Source organism: Eulemur rufifrons, chromosome 29 (assembly GCF_041146395.1).
Source record: "Eulemur rufifrons isolate Redbay chromosome 29, OSU_ERuf_1, whole genome shotgun sequence".
In the NCBI taxonomy this organism is placed as follows: Eukaryota; Metazoa; Chordata; class Mammalia; order Primates; family Lemuridae; genus Eulemur; species Eulemur rufifrons.
The window spans coordinates 30,059,232-30,076,205 of NC_091011.1; the positions used below are offsets into that span (position 1 = coordinate 30,059,232).

The window sequence follows — 16,974 nt, forward strand, 5'->3', positions numbered from 1 at the left end:
ATTCTGTTTATAAACAATGGTTTTGCATGTATGGACTCATGAAGCTCTTGAAAAAGCTCCAACACCCACCCTTTTCCTCCCTTAGGCATTCATAGCTTACAGTCTGAGAACCATTAGTTTAGAGCTCAGTCCAAGTCGACAGAACAGGTGCTGTGATGATTGGACCACTTCATAGAACTTCATTTTTATCTTTTAATAAATGATGGCATCACCTTTAAACACATCAGACTTTTCCTTTTCTTTGTTTTTTTTTTTAATTAAAATTGTATGTAAGTCTTTCAGTCTAGTTGTGAGTAAGGATTCATTTTAGTTGCTGCATAAGGCCATATATGAGATCTATCATCGTACTCAGGGTTTTTTTTTTTTCTTTATGGGATCTCCATGGTATAGATTGAAAAATGAATTGGGAGATGTACATTAATCAGGTTCATGAGAAAAGAACCATCTATCCAAGTTTGCACAGATTTAAAACATAGTGGGAATAGAATGAGGCAAGAGCATGTGTTTTGCTGTGATAGGGCCAGAACCACCTTTCATGATCTAAGGACTGATTAATGTTCTGGATTTAATCATGAAGTGCTCTTACAGTTGCCAAGCATGGATCACTTTCATTTGTATGGTAGTAAATTGAGGTAAAGCGTTCCCCATATACCACATGAGATTTCACTTTTAAAACTTTGAAATGTTTTCTATTCGTTTTTTACTATATGAAGAATCACATTGGCTTCTGAGTCTTTGTTTCCTTTGCACAAAGCAGTCACTAAATACCATCACCCCAACTCCAGAGATTGGGTGAATTCATGTTTTGTTATAGCAATCACATGGGCTTTGTAGCTAATCACCTACATTTCACAATGTTCCTACCTAGTATCACAACTGTAGTTAGATCTGCATGTACTGGGAACAGTTTCTGGATTGAGTACAAGACTGAAAATATCCTGTGTGTAAGAACTGCTGCCTGTGTTTGGATTGCTCTATTTCAACCATCTCTGTTTTCTTCCTCACTGCTCTCCTCTAAGTCCTGTGCATTTTGGTTTTTAACCAGATTGTTGGAGACCTGGTTAGCAAATCAGGGGACTAGGAGTTATTATAAATAAAGAAGCAAGTCTCCTCATTTTGTTCACTTAGGTGATATTAATGACAGTGTTTACCCATACCGCTAATGTTTTCCCTGGTCCAGATGGATCATTGAAAGCGATTTGAAACATAACTTGATAAAGTTAGGGGAGAGGGTATTGCAACTGAAACAGCAGCTTTCTCTGAGAGTGGGGCCCAGTTTTTAATTTGTCATGGCAATGCTGTGTTTTAGCATATTGACTCAGAGCACCCCCTCCAAAACAAACAAACAAACAAACAAACAAAAGTCAAAATAGTGAGCCCTTCTCCATGAGAAGGGAGAGCCAGGACATTGGGGCTTTGTGATCACCAGTGCCACCTGAGAGCCTGTTAGGAATGCACAATCCCAGGTTCCACTCAGCCTTCCTGCATCAGAATCTGTACTTTAACAAGATCCCCCAGGTGACTCCTAAGCACAATTTTTATGAAGCTTCTTCCTTGTCACCTGTGAACAAACAAGCAGATGCATCCATCAAGCCACCTTTTGCAATTTGGCAGTTTAGTTTGTTTAGTAAATATTTCATTGTGTGCTTTCATGTACCAGGTGATGTCAGACACTCAGCAGGCTGAGGAGCTACATTGTTTTGAGAATATGAACTAAGGTGATATAGTTCATGGGATAAAGTGCTTTCAAAGCCCTAAGATGCTGGCTAATTGACAGAGGTGTTGAGGAATTAATTAGTTAATTAACACTTTGAACCTTTAACATGAAAGCTGTCCTATAGAATTAGAGGTTAATCTTGACTATTTGATCTAATTGCCTGTTTTGTTGCCATCTGTTTTCTCATTTTGTTTTTTAAAAAATCCATATATTTGACTGTTAATCTTTCTATTGTATTAATACCAGCCTGCACCTGAACATGTCTAGAATTGGCTTAATTGCCTTAGCGTATCTTTCAAATAGTGACACTTCACCAAAAAAGATGCTTTATCAAAAGTTAGAATATTTGATTAAATATCTCAGCAGAAAAGTTCACCACCTTATCTTGCTTCGCCTCAGAATGTATAGCACCTCATGGCATTTTTTCATATTGTTGGTTACAGTGTGATTCCAGGGTATTCGTGACTATGCCAATCACAAGAGATAGAAAACTAGGCAATATCTCTCTGCTTTAGGAATACAAATAAATGTTGACATCTCTTGATCCTTCAATCCTGACTGTGGAAATCAAGATAGCCATTATACGATACATCGTTTTATAAAAACTTTTTGATCTTTTTCATAAGGGAGAGTGGAATTCAATGACATTTTTGCAAAATGAAAAAACATATTTCAGGAAGTTTTTTTTTGGTTTTCATCTGAGGCTGATGCAGATGAAAAAGTAGGTATGAAGGTGCTGCTTGTAATACTCAGGTTATGGAATTTTTTGAATATAGTGTGTTTCAAGGTAGATGATTTTTTGTGTGAGATTAGTGGAATCTGACACATCCATCTGAGTTTATGCGATTATGATCTAGGCTGCTTAATTAGGCTGCTTAGATTATATTAAAAAGATTAGCAATCAAATTTATTGTTCCTTGAAATAAATTTTAGGAGTATCAAACAAAATTCTCTACCACTGTGATCCCAATTTTGTCTTGAGAATTATCTTGTTCCCTTTGAGAAGTATCTTATTCTCAAAGGGACGAGATAGAAATCTATAAATGGTTGAACCAAATTTTATCACTACGAACTTGAGGTATGTAGATTACCAGGATAAAATCATCATATTTATATAAAAGGCTGCTGTAACTTATTTCTTCATTTATTCAAATATATTTTGAGAATTTTCTGTGTACCATGCATGTACTGTTCTAAGTTGGGGGGATTAATATTGAGTTATATAAAGTCCCTGTTCTCCTGGAAAGTATTTTCTAGTGGGGGAAGCAAATATTCATTTGGAAAGATGTATAATTACTAAATCTTAGTTGACTTGAAGAAAGAAAGAGTATAAGAGAATTGGACTTAAGTTTTGCAAAGGAAGTGATATTTGAGCTTTAATCTGAAAAATGAATAAGGAGTATGTTATTTATTCTTGAGTTCCTTGTTTAAAAAAGCAAACACATGAAAGGAATAGTATTAAATATCAATTTTTTGGCAAATGGGTGGCAACAATACCTTACTGTGAATGTCTTTGCATTTGTCTAGGAGAAGCTGTGTTGGGTCAGAACTGGTAGACTGGCTTCTGGAACACTGTCCTTTTGTCCAGTGCAGATCTATGGCCATAGGGGTCTGGCAGCTCCTACTGGACATGGGAATTATGTTATCAGGTTAGTATTGTATGTTTTGAAGGCATGGCATTGTTACTAAGCTGTCAGACGAAAATGTACTTGATTTTCTAGAGCACATTATCTGGATGGAAATTATTTTTGCAGGTAAATATTTGTATTCTCTTATTTTCTAGGTAAAAGTGACAGGTCATCTTTTGATTCACTTATTTCTCTCACACTTTTTGTAAAAACAAGTAGGTCCTTGTTGATTCATAGGCTAATCACTGTTAGAGTCTTTCCCTTACCCCTTTCTTTTGCTACTCAAAATGCTCACAAACTCTTTTTTTTTTTTTTTTTAAATCAGTGACATCTTTAGTTGCTCTAAATATGTGATTTGTCTTGTTGTACTTAATCATCAGAAGCTGATTTTGTGCGTGGAATATGTATGTCATTTAATTGACTAAGTAATCATGAACACTTAGAGATATGACCTATGAAAATTAGCTGTTGAAACAGAACAGAAAATAGATGTTAACTGGGAACTAAAATAGATGATGGATATTTCTTTTCTTAGTTGAGCCCAGGTAATTGAAGGATTAGAAACCAAGCAATCTGTGTTCTTTATTTAGCTCCATCTCTCAGGTGCTAGATGGTCCCTGAGAAGCTCTTTTTTTCTGCAGGTACTAAAGGTCAAGGGCATTCTCCTGGTCCCATCGTGAAAGAATAGTACAGATGGGGATGTGGGTGTAATCTTCTTAGACAGTCAGTAATATCTAGCTCTTAATATTCTTACTTAGAAAATCAATTAACTTCTTTTGAGAAATGGAGGTATCATTAGCTCACTTGCTAGTTTCAGGCTTTTGGTTAGGAAAACATTTTGTATTAATGCTTTTTGGAAAAGTTCACCTCTCGATTCCTTTAAAACAGGGTTTCCCAACCTTGGTAGTGTTGACATTTTAGGTTGGATAATTCTTTGTTGTGAAGGGCTGTCCTGGACGTTATAGGATTTTCAACAGCATCCCTTTTTCCTACCCTCCAGGTACCAGTAGCATGCCCCAACCCAGTTGTGACAACCAAAAATGTCTCCAGACATCACCAAATGTCCCCTGGGGGGAGGCACAGTCACCTCCAGTTGAGAACCATGGATCTAAAACTTGCCATCCTGTTGTATTTGTGTATCACTAAGGCAATTAAATCTATTAGTTTATTTTGGGAAACTAAAAAAAAAACCAATTCCTCCTCACCCTCTTTGAATTGCTACTGGTTTCATGTGCACCTGCCTCTGAAGCAGAAAAATTATAAAATCCATGTGAATATGCTGGCCAAAGCTTCGAGTCATGGATATAGACTAGCCAGTAAGTCCTTTTCAATTCAGTGGGATTATAAACATGAATGGGCCGAGAATGTGTAATTATAATCTTACCCTAGCTTCTCCCTAGTAATTATTAGGGCTTTTAACTTATTATTTGATTTATGACTCTGAATAATATACTTTAAAAAACTGATTATACTTTTTTTGTTTCAAACAGTGGACCAGCATCTGTACTTTCAAGATACTTATGTTTTCTACCAGTTTTCCTCGGATGAATGTAGCTACTTGTACTGTGAATTCGAAAGAGAAGAAGAATGGCAAAACGGTGTGAAACTTCTACTGCAGCTCGTGCCTCTCATTCCCGCTAGAGCTGGCATCTGTGAACTGTAAGTAGATGCTATCTTGGGCCATTGTTAAACTATTCTTACTTAGACAGTATTTACTGTGTCCAGAACTATGCTGTGCTCGTTAAGATAACTATCTCATTTAAGAGGTAACTGTACCATTCCCACTTTTCATATGCAAGTTCAGAAAGGTAAAATAAATTGCTGAAAATGAAATCCAGCTAATAAATGCCTGAACTGGTATTCAGATCCCAGAAGCATCACCAGCTGCCCCATGAGGCTTCTAATTTATCACCGTTATATGAGTAGATGATCTAAATTAGGAATAAACATATGATTGGGCTTAAGTTGAATAAAATAACTCACATCCTATCCACATCGTGACTTTCCTAAGAAGGAGCGCAACAGAACATTTCTGAAAATAATCTAGAAGCAACATTTGGCAAATTAAAACACATGAATCATTATCACATGAACATACTGAATCACTATATGATTAAAATGAATTAAAATTAATTAAAGAGGCTTGGGAACAGGACTTGAGTCATGATATGGTGATTCTGACATGGCTTTGTTTATCCATGAAGATAGTGACAAGCTTATTTCAGAACTATGAGTCACAGATTAAATTTTCAGTTAAAAACTTTTACATATGTAGAACGCTTCGGTTTTTAGAGTACTTTCCTGTATTGTTGACTCTTTCAGTTCTGTGGTATTAGCAGAGCAAGTGGTATTGTCCTTATTTCATAGGCAAGAGAGGAGGTTCAGAGAGAAACACCTGTATAACTGTAACAAAGGTAAGTTGCTCTTATTAGTTAAAAAATGACAATTAACACTGAACAATTAATACAGACTGTTTTTAGGACAAGAAATAAATTTCAGAATATTAATGAGACACTGTGCTAATAGAAAAGTTGATTGTAGAGAATATGTTTTATGTCAGGCACTGTGCTAAATGCTTTATATTCATTTTTTTTTCCACTTTCAGAAGAATTCTATAAGATAGATACTATTGTTATCCCTATTTTATAAGTGAGAAACTGAGGCACAGAGGTCAGGTAACCTGCCCGAGGTCATACAAGTGTCAAGTGGAGTCTTAGTGTTTGAATCTTTATGTGTCTGGCTCTAGTGATCATCCTTTTGTCTTCTGCTATAATGTGTCCTCAGAAGTTATGGAGGTCATTCTAGCCGAAAAAGTATAAACAGGAGAGGAGCTATAAAAGTGTTAGACTAAGCTCTGAAATGATTATGGATTTCGCACCACCACTGTTTATAGAGGGCCTTGCAATGGTAAAGCAAAATTGAGATATCACTCAATTACTCCGTGTATGGGAAATGTTCTTTATTGTAATATGCTATTAATATAGGTCAGAAGTGTCCTGAGAAAAATCGAAGAGCAGTTCAATAAACTTTAACGAGCTTTCTAAGAAGGAGTGGCATGCTTTTAAACTAGAGGTGGCTGCATTAGGCCCCTGTAATTTGCCATCTTTTAAGTGTCTTTAAAATAATATGAGGAAACCACTTAACGTCTCTACGCAAACGCAACTCTGTTCTGTACAAATGCATTTCTAAAAAGAAAAAAGTAAAGGGAGTTTTCTCCTTCAAGAAAGCATATTTAAAGCAGGAGGGGAAATTAAGCTGCTGCAGGTTTTTAGGCTAGTTTGAAGAAACAAAATCATTTTCTGTGCAAAATCACTTTTATATCCAAACTGAATAGGTAATTCACAAGTGACTGTATTGGTTGTCAAGGGTACTATCTCTGGGGGAAAAAGAGCAGTCATGGTATCTCATTCTGACCGAAAGCCAAATCAACTTGCCCAGAATGTACTTTTTCTGACTCTTCTCTTTTGTTTTGTGCAGAGGGTGGGGGAGAGGCAGTGAGGAATGATGAAGTAACTGTGTAGGGAAAGGTGGCCTAATCACTCCCTCAGGAGGGAAGCCTTGGATGCCTCTCTCACTGTTGGGGAATTCAGGCTGTGAAGAAGCTCAGCCATTTCAATCCAGCTGCTGTGACAGCAGCTTCCAGCTTGCCAGGATGGGAGTGGCAGGGCTCTGAACGGACAATCTATGAACCTTCAATACACAAACCTGTGTCCTACCACTCCCAGAACAGTCAACATTTATGCTGTGGTTAAGAGACCTGTGGAGGTTTGTTAAAATTTAACTCATTTAAAGGAAAATGTGGCTTCTTTGTTTTTCTCTAAGTGATCTGATACTTGTTTGTTTACATGAGCCTCCAACTGCTGAGTGACCAGCAAGAAGGAAAAGAAGCCCCATAGTTTTACTCTAACCCAGTAAAATTATTCTACATAGTAACTTTTAAAGTCTCTTTACTTAACTGTTTAGCATATATTATTGGTAAAAGAGCTCAGTCTCTGTCCCTCCCTGCTTCTCAAGATAGCCTCTGGGTACACGGTGAGTGGTGTGGGCCCCTTGGCCTTGGCAGAGGAGGATGTGGGAGGCTTTCATGTCGGAGTGGAGGCTTTCTCGCCTTACTGGTCTTGGCTAGTGGATGGGCAGCCAGCTTCCTAGTGACCCCCGAGGTATAACTGGGCTTGGTGTTCTGTAAGTGGCTGCTGCTGGAGCCTCGGGCTGGTGTGGGCTGGGTCTCTCTCTCAGTTTGATCAATGCCTGGTGGTCCTGCCTGGCTGATCTGCCTTCCTGGTTGCCTCTTGGCATTGCTGATGCTCCTAAGGTCTGGCGGCAGCTCACACAGTAGCCACTTGGTTTAGCCTCTTGGCCTCTGCTGAAACAGCCCCCTCACCACCCTGACCCAGCTAATATTACCATGACATAAAGATGATTTTTGTGAGATGACTGTATGAATTAAAAAAAAAAAAAAAAAAGATTTTGCCAAAATGGTACCTATTGCCACTTGGCTGACACTTCTGAAAAGTCCACAAATTTAGCTTCATAAGCATAGATATCTAGAAGGGATTCCTAAGATAGTTGAATTTGTTCCTCTTAATTTTTAGGTGAGGAAAAGGAGCAGGGAGCAGAGGGTCTGGGAAAAGACAACCACTTGTCACCAACTCTCTGCTGAGAGACTTATTCAGCGGGCACTTGCTGATGATCAGCTTTATGTAAAGCATTATGTTTGGCCCTGTGACGCATATGAAGATTTGTAAATAATATGAGGCCTTCAGGGACTAAAAGGGGAGGAGATCAATTCATACAGATAACAAGGCAGGAAGTAGTGTGCCATCAATGGAACACAGGAGCTTATCTTGAAGGTTCTGAAGCAGTGGGAAAAATGAAAATATTTTCTGAGAAATGAAAATACCTTGTACTGTATATTTCTAAATTCATTGAAAACAGGTAATTACTGTGTGGAATATTCAATTCTTCTCAGCCATAGAAGATTCGTTTTTATTATAGGTTATTCCTGCCTTTTGTGTTTTATACGTTTTCATTATCTTATTACACTCAAGAATAGAACTGACACATATTTTCAGCTTATCTACTCTTAATGTTTTTCCCTGAAAACCTTGACTTTTTGGCTTCTTGCTTATGAGATGTTAAATATGGCAAGATGATCAATCGTGAGTTCCATTGAAGAGTCTTGTAAATAATAATCTATTGATGGGACTTCAGGTTCAGGCCACAATGGAGTTAAGTCTGCTACAGCCTATCTCTTGTATTGATAACAGCTAAAATCTCTAGAGAAAATACAATAACTAACTACCTTAGCCCTCAGACAAGTAAACAGAAGCAGGCAGATTATGGAAAGAACTGAAACCTTGGGGAAGTGAGCTACACAGGTGTGAGTTTTTCCTTTTTGTTGTTTCTTTTATTTTGCAGCTTTGCCTGAATAGAGCACAAGGGAAGTGGTGGCACAGGTGCCAAAATCCCCAACAGAAACTCTTTCTGAGAAGAAGGATCAGGAAAATAGGCCCCTGTGGTTTGAAGAGTGTGTCGTTGTTGGGGTGTGGAGTGTGTGTATGGAGAAATCCTTGTCTTGATTCCACCTTTTTCTTGTAGCTTTGTCCAAGTGTCAGAGTGCTGGTGGTGGCGTATGGGCAACTATAAAAGACAATGAGGAACCCTGGTTTGTTTTTGTGTTTGGCCAGAAGAACTGGACAAAGGGGCATCCCCTGCAAGCAGGAGAATATAAAGGAATATAGGAAAGTATGGAGATAGAGAAAGGGATTCATCAGTTTTGAATACGAACTGCACAAATGTGGATTGACTCCTGAGCTGAACATCTGTGGAACAGATGCAAGGAGCATAGAAAATGCTTTGAAAACTGAATTGAAGTTGGAATCATTGAGGCTGCACCTTATGTTCAAAATGGCCAGGATACAATACAAAACTACTGGACACAAAATAAGCAGGAAAATGTGACCAATGGTCAAAGGAAAGGGTAAGCAACAAATGTCAGCCCTGAGATGACCCTGATATTGAAATTATTAAAGATTTGAGAACAGCTATTTTCACTGTGCTCCATTAGGTAAAGGTAAACATATTTAAAATTAATAGAAAGATATAAATTCTTAGTCAAGAAGCAGAAAAATTAAAAGAACCAAATGATGTTTTAGAACTGAAAAATGTACCTGAAATTAAAAATTTATTGAATTGGGTCAATAGCAAAATGGATGTGACCTAAAGATAGATCAGCATAAATTATCAAATTTGAAGGACAAAGAGAAAAACATATTGACAAAAAGATGAACAATTTTAGGAATTTGGACAGTATCATAAAGTCTAACACATGTTGGCATCCATCCCAAGATAGGATAAAGAAATTTGTGTAGAAAAACATATTTAAAGAAATAATAACCAAGACCTTCCCAAATTTAGTGGGAGAAAAATTTATAGATTCAAGAGGTTCATTAAACCCCAACCAGATACACTCAAAAACACCTCTAGATATTTCATAAACAGCTAATAAATAATGAAAAATTCTTGAAAGTAGCTAGAGTAAAATGACATATTACTTACAGGAGGAGTAATAATTCAGGTGACCAGAGGTTTTACATTAGAAACCGCAGAGGCCAGAAGACAATAGAACAAAATCTTTAAAGTGTGGAAATAAAAGAACTGTCAATCCAAAATTCTCTACAGTGAAAATATCCTTCAGGAATAGAGGTGAAACAGATATTCTCAGATGAAGGAAAACTAACAATTCGTTGCTAGCTGAACTTTTCTAGAAGAAATGCTACAGGTAGTTTTTTTCAGGTTGAATAGAAATGATACAAAGGAAAAGTTGGAAATTTGGGGAATAAAGGAAAAGCAATGTAAATGGTAAATATCTGGGTAAAAATAAAAGGCATTTTTTCTTTTAATTTCTGTAAAATGTAGGACTATTGAAAGCAAATACAATATTTCTGGGGCTTTTCAATATATGTAAATATAATATTACAACTATAACAAAAGATAATTGAGGAAGGGTAAAGAGACATATACAGCTTTAAGATTTCTACTACTTAAAGTGGTAAAACAGTAACTCTAAGTAGACTAGGAAAGGTTAGATATGCATATGGTAATTCTAGAGCAACAACTTAAAAGATATAGCCATAAATAAAATCGCATAATTAAAAAATTCAAAATAAGGCAGGAAAAGGGTAGCAGAGGAACATAAAACAGGAGCAAAAGAGAAAGCAAGTAAAATGATGGTTGCTATAAATCTAACTGGTCAATAATTACATTAAATGTAAATTGTCTAAAACACTAATTAAAAGAGATTGTCAGCTTGGATTTTTTTTTTTTTAAAGACCCATCTATCTGCTAAATACAAGAATCCCACTTTAAATACATAGATAGGTTAAAAGTTAAAGGGTGAAAGAAGATAATCATGTGATTAGTGTTTTCACTAATTACATGAAGGCTAGAGTGGCTATGTTACTATTAAGGAAAATAAAGTTCAGGACAAGAAATGTTATGAGGAATAAAGGGAGAAATTACATATTGATAAGAGGGTCAATTTACCAGAAAGACATAATAATCCTAAATGTGTGTGCACATAACAAAATTTCAAAATACATGAAGGGAGAACATAACTGCAAGGAGAAATAGACAACTCCATAATTATAGCTGGAGACTTCAACATTCTTCTCTCAGCAATCAGTGGAACAAGTAAATTTGAAAAAAATCAGTAAGGATCTAGAAGATTTGAACAATACTATCAACCAACTTGACCCAATTGACATTTATAAAGCGTAATACCCATTTTTTTTCAAGTGTACATGATACATTTGCTAGGATAAATCATATTCTAGGTGATAAACATATTTGAAGGAAAATCATTTGGATATATTCTCTGACCAAAGTGAAATTAAACTAGAAATCAATAATAAATAGATATTTGTAAAATCACCAACTATTTGGAAATTAGCATACTTTGAAATGACTCATGGGTGAAAAAGGAAGTCCCAAAGGAAATTAGAAAATATTTTGTATAGAATGTATATTAAAACATGTCCAAAATTATAGGATGTAGCTAAAGCAGGGCTTAGAGGTAAATTTAGAGCTTTTAATGTTTATGTTAGGAAAGAATAAATATCCTAGATCAATGGTGTGAGCTGCCATCTCAGACTAGTCAAAGAAGAACATATGAAACCCAAAACAAGCAGAAAGAAGGAATTATGAAAGATAACAAAAATTAATGTAAGTGGAAAGAAAATAAAAAAACTAATGAAACTAAAAGTTGGCTCTTTGGGAAAAAAAAATAGTGATAAATCTTAACCAAACTGTCCAAGAAGAAAAAGACAAGTTATCAATATCAGAAATAAAAAAGAAAATATCACTCCAGACTTATATTTAAAAACTAGTAAGTGAATATTATGATCATATTTGAAAGATATGAACTACCTATGGTCCTTCAAGAAGAATCTGAATAGTGCTATATCTACTAAAGTAATTGAATTTGTAGTTAAGACCCTCCAAACAAGGAATCTGCAGGCCTATGTGGATTTACTGGCAAATTTAACCAAACATTTAAAGAAGAAATTATATCATTTCTATACAGTCTGTTCCAGAAGATTGAAGAGGAAGAAATTAAAATGCTTCATACTTATTTTACGAGGCCAGCATTATCATGACAAAGTTCAGAGAAAGAAAACAACAGACCAATATGACTCATGATTATAAACACAAAAATCTTCCTTAGCAAATATTAATCCAGCAATGTATAAAAATGATAATACATCATGAAAAAGGGGAATGTATGCCAGGAATAAAAGAATGGTTGAACAGTCAAAAATCAATCAGTGTAATTCATCATATTCACAGGCTAAAAAAAGAAAAACTATATAATGACTCCTTGGATGCAGAAAAAGCATTTGAGAAAATTCAATATCCATTCATGATAATAATTCTCAGAAAACTGGGAATTTAAGAGAATTTCCTTAATCTGATAAAACTTTACAGAAAACCTATAGCTTATATCATACTTAATAGTGAGAGACTGAATGCTTTCCTACTAAGACTGGGGAACAAAGCTAATATTTCCCCTTATTATTTCTCTTCAACTCTAGCCAATTCATTGGGGCAAGAAAAAGAAATAAAAGGCATATATATTGGGAGGAAAAAATAAAGCCATTTCTCTTTGCATATGACATAGTTACATCCACAGGCAATCACAAGAGCTGTACTTCCTCTTTCTTCAGCCATTGCTGGCTGTGGTCATTGACCTTCTTGCTCTGTCATATTTTAAAGGCAGGTGGAAGGGGTGGTTTGTTAAGGAGACTAATGACAATCAGGCTCATTTGATACTCATGGCCTAATCCTAATTGGATCTTTGATGCTGCTGAACAGTCCTCTTCATTTCTTAGTAAATTCATTCTCCTAGAAGACTTTATCACATCTACTTCCCCTTACCTTTTTTCCATGCTTTCTATTTCATTGAAAGGAATTTTTTTTAAAAACCACCTTTCTTATATATTATTCACCAATCTATCAACTTACCTGCATCTGTAATGGTGGACTCTGTCTGTGCTGCTGATAAAAATGGATGGATGGTCCATGTTCTTACCTCAGGTCAACCCCTGAAGTTGTGCATCAGTCCCATCCTCTGCACCCCCACTCAAAGACCTCATTCCTGCTTTCTCAGCTCTTTCTTGCTTCATCAGTTTTTTCCTCACTACTGGATTGTTCCTGTCAGCATGTGTTGGTATTTCCCTGTATCCCCCTCCAGTTACTGCACTGTGTTTCTGCTCCTGTTTACAGCAAAACTCTTCAAAAATACATCTGTGGTCACTTTCCTTCCTCTCCTGTTCTCTTCTGAACCCAGTCCATGTAGACTTTCAACACTACAATTCCACTGAATGCATCCTTGCCAAGATTACAAAAGTCTTCTGTGATGCCGAATGCAGTGGTTGATTTTTGAGTCCTCATCTTACTTGGCACGTCAGCAGCATTTGGCACAGTGGATTATCCCCTTCTGGAAGCCATTTTTTCATTTGGTCCCTGGGATAACATCTCTGGGTTCTACTATCTCACTAGCTGCTTCTTGTCAGCCTGCTTTGCTTATTCTTCCTGTTCCTGACTATATTAACCATGAGTTTCAATGCTTTGACATCTGGGGCCTGGCTGACCCTGGAGAGACTACCCCACCTAGTCAATTTCTAGAGCTGGTAGAGAACTTATTCATATCCCAGCCACCTCTTTTTTAGGGCTTTCACCCTCTGGGCCACTTTCCACCTACCCTGATCACTCCAGAGCCAGGTACCAGACAACCAGGGGCACTATCCCATCCTCAGCCTGCTTAACCTGCTTCCCACACTCAATTCTGTGGAAACCACAAAAAAGGCTCTTGCCCATGTTTTCCCCACGTCCTCTGCCTCCTGACGGAGCCTGGTGCTTCCCATGTGGCCCCTCATGCTGTGGAGTGCCATCTCCTCTTGGAAACTGTGAGCAGCAGACTGTCTTTTCAATGGCAATCATCTCCTGATCGATCCATTGGCCTCAGATTGTTTAGATCGACCATACCTGTATTTTAAAATGCTGACCTCTAAACATGGGAGTGTTCCAGAGGTCAGTCTTCGAACTTCTCTTATTTTTCTACTGTCACTCTGGACATGCCCTCACTCAGTCATGTATTTAATATCAGCTCTACATTGATGACTCCCTGTCTCCTCTTAGCACCCTATATAAAATAGCACCACCACCACCCACCACCCTCTCACCTCTGCCTCCTTTATTCTTCTTATCCTCCTAATTTTTCTGTTCCACCTGACATATATAAGCAACATGAGACATCCACTGGCATCCTTCAAATGGTGCTGGATTAACACCCTCTGACTGGGGAGCTCAAGTTCAAGTCTGTCATTCCTATGTTCCAAACCACCCTTTGCACTTCTGACTTTTCCTAATTAGATTCTCATGACACTTGGAGAGGAGGAAATACTGTTTGGGTAAACAAAAGTTTCTTTGAGTATTTCTCAAAACAATTTTTTATGATGGAACTTGTCATAAGTTTTGTATTAGGATCATAGGTGAAGGAAATTTCCATTTATCACTTTAAACTGTTTTTGTTAAAAATCTTATGAAATCAGCCAGTCTTAGTCTTTGTTATTACTCATTGCCCCCTCTCCCAAGGAAATGGTTCTCCAAAATTTCCATTGTTTATAGGCAAAGCTTATTCTTGGTATGGGAAAAGATTGCATAATTTTTATTAGGGTATCTCTCTACTTAAGAGTAGTAGAGGAATTTTAGCAAAAATTGAACTTCTAGGCCTGCTTGTATTAGCATTTGAAATGTAGCTGTTTAAGTAAATATTAAGCATTAATCTTCAAATCCTCAAAATCAAATGCGAAAGAGTATCATATCAGTAATACCTAATTTTGTTCCGTTTTAGATTAACCCATAACTATGTACCCTGAACCCTTAATAAAACCTGTCACAATTTACTGCCATTTGGTAAATTTCCTCTATAAGCATGACCAGTAGTCTGATGCTGTGAAAATTTATCTTGAGAAGCTAAGCAGGTGTTTGTATTTATGATATTAAAGATCTCAAGAAAAAATTTAATTCTCATTCATCTACCATCCCACTTTTTCTTTTTTCATAGGAATTTGCTTTATTAAGCAAAACAGACCTGCCCAAGATAAAGACGTTTTGGGTAGGGGAAATGGGGAGATGTTGCTCAAAGGGTACAAACTTTCATTTATAAGATGAACAAGTCCTGGAGATCTAATGCACAGTGTGCGTGGTGATGGATGTGTTAATTAATTTGATTGTGATAATCATTATGCAATGTATACATAAATCATTGCGTTGTATGCCTTGAATATATAAAATCTTGATTCATTAATTAATTATTTTTAAATAAAAAAGACTGGCTTTATGAGATGGGAAGTCATTCAAAGATTTTGAGCAGGCCAGGCACAATAGCTCACACCTGTAATCGTAGCACTCTGGGAGGCCGAGATAGGAGGATTGCTTGAGCTCAGGAGTTTGAGACCAACCTGAGCAAGAGCGAGACCCTGTCTCTGCTAAAATTAGAAAAATTAGCCGGGCATGGAGGCATGAGCCTGTAGTCCCAGCTACTCAGGAGGCTGATGCAAGAGGATTGCTTGAGCCCAGGAGTTTGAGGCTGCAATGAGGTACAGTGATGCCATGGCACTCTAGCCCAGGGCAACAGAGCAAGACTCTGTCTCAAAAAAAAAAAGGAATTTTGAGCAGAGGGATATGACCTAACTTCCATTTCAGCAGAGCCATGCTGGCTCCTGGGTTCCTGTGAAAGGAGTTGTGGTGAGAGAAGTGGTGAGAGGTGGTTAGATGGGAGACATTCCTTGAAGGAAGAGCCAGTAAGATTTCAGGGTAGATACAAGGCGGGCTGTGAGAGAGAGGGGGTGAAGGTGGACTTCCAACTGGAAGGGTGGACTTACCATCAAATAAGATAAGGAAGACTATAGGAAGGGCAGGGTTTTCTGTTTTGTGATTTTCTTTTTGGGTAGGGGGTGAGAAGAATGATAATACGTCCAGTTTGATGGTTAGAGGGACAAGGGCAGAAGCCCATACACTTTTGCCATCCCTGCATCCTCAGATGACACCCTTAGATATTACAGACCTCACAAACTTACAAAGACATCCTGCCTGTGGCACCGGGACTCAATACTTTCCCCTGGAGAATCACCACGTCTGCCTTGGGCTGCTGGTAAGCAGACACAGAGAAGTAAGCCTGGGAATTCCTAAAGTGGAGCACCTGTTGGCATAAACCCTCAGGGATGGATCTTCCCTCCTGGGCTCACTCCCTTTCTCTTCTCTTTCTGTCTTATGTCACTTGTCACTATCATCACCCGCTGATTCCAACCAGAGTTTCTTTGTTTCCTTCCTCCAGCCACTAACAAACCAGACCCGCAGCCACTCTCTTCCCCTCTCGTTCACTGAGCAGCCGCAGCCACCTTTAGTAGTAGCGGAAAATATGTCAGTGTTGCCCTTGATTCTCCTCTGCTGCTTCTGTTTCATTACCTATTTTGATCCAATAAGTGAAAACTTTGTCTTTCCTGGGTTGCATTGATGTGTACTTATATAGATAAAATCAGAATTCATTTATATTCTGTAAAAAATACATTTGTTGGGGCAAGAGAGTCTGGTATTTCTGAGTATTTTGGCCTAGAGCTGGGGAGAGGGTTTAAGGTAAAAAGTGACCAGAGGAGTAAGGGAGGAAGAAGAGCAGCTGAATATCGCCGTGTCTCTCCCTTCTCCCTTTTCAGGCTCTGCCTGTCCCCCACCGTCCTGCTCCCGTGACCTTCCTTTATGCCAGGTGAGGTGCAGGCATCCGCTGGTGCAGGGTCACATGGAGTATGTTAGCAGGGAAGGAAGAGTATTTCTGAATTCTAGAACTCTCGGTGGGCAGTGGGGATAATCCCTGAAGATTTAGAGTCCGGGGAATGGCAAGACCAGATCTAGGTTTTAGAAAGGTAATGCTGGTGTCTGTGGGAGATTGGGTTAGAAGAAGAGAAATCAGAGGCAAAGAAGTGGGTTAAAAGAATGTGTTCAAGTGAAGTCACTTCCCTTCCCTTCCCTTCCCGCCAAGCCTCTCTGTCAGAGAGAACCTGGGCACCAAGC

The 16,974-nt window shown here is 37.8% G+C and overlaps 1 protein-coding gene across 2 annotated transcripts in view; it reads left to right on the forward strand.

Moving 5' to 3' along the window:
- RAPGEF5 (Rap guanine nucleotide exchange factor 5) overlaps nucleotides 1-16,974 on the forward strand; it is a 211,446-nt gene that overhangs the window by 38,401 nt on the left and 156,071 nt on the right. For both annotated transcript variants that reach the window (XM_069462415.1, XM_069462414.1), the window contains exons 4-5: nucleotides 3,245-3,366; nucleotides 4,836-5,004. In XM_069462415.1, coding sequence (XP_069318516.1) covers nucleotides 3,245-3,366; nucleotides 4,836-5,004 — 291 coding nt within the window. The remainder of the gene's footprint in view (nucleotides 1-3,244; nucleotides 3,367-4,835; nucleotides 5,005-16,974) is intronic.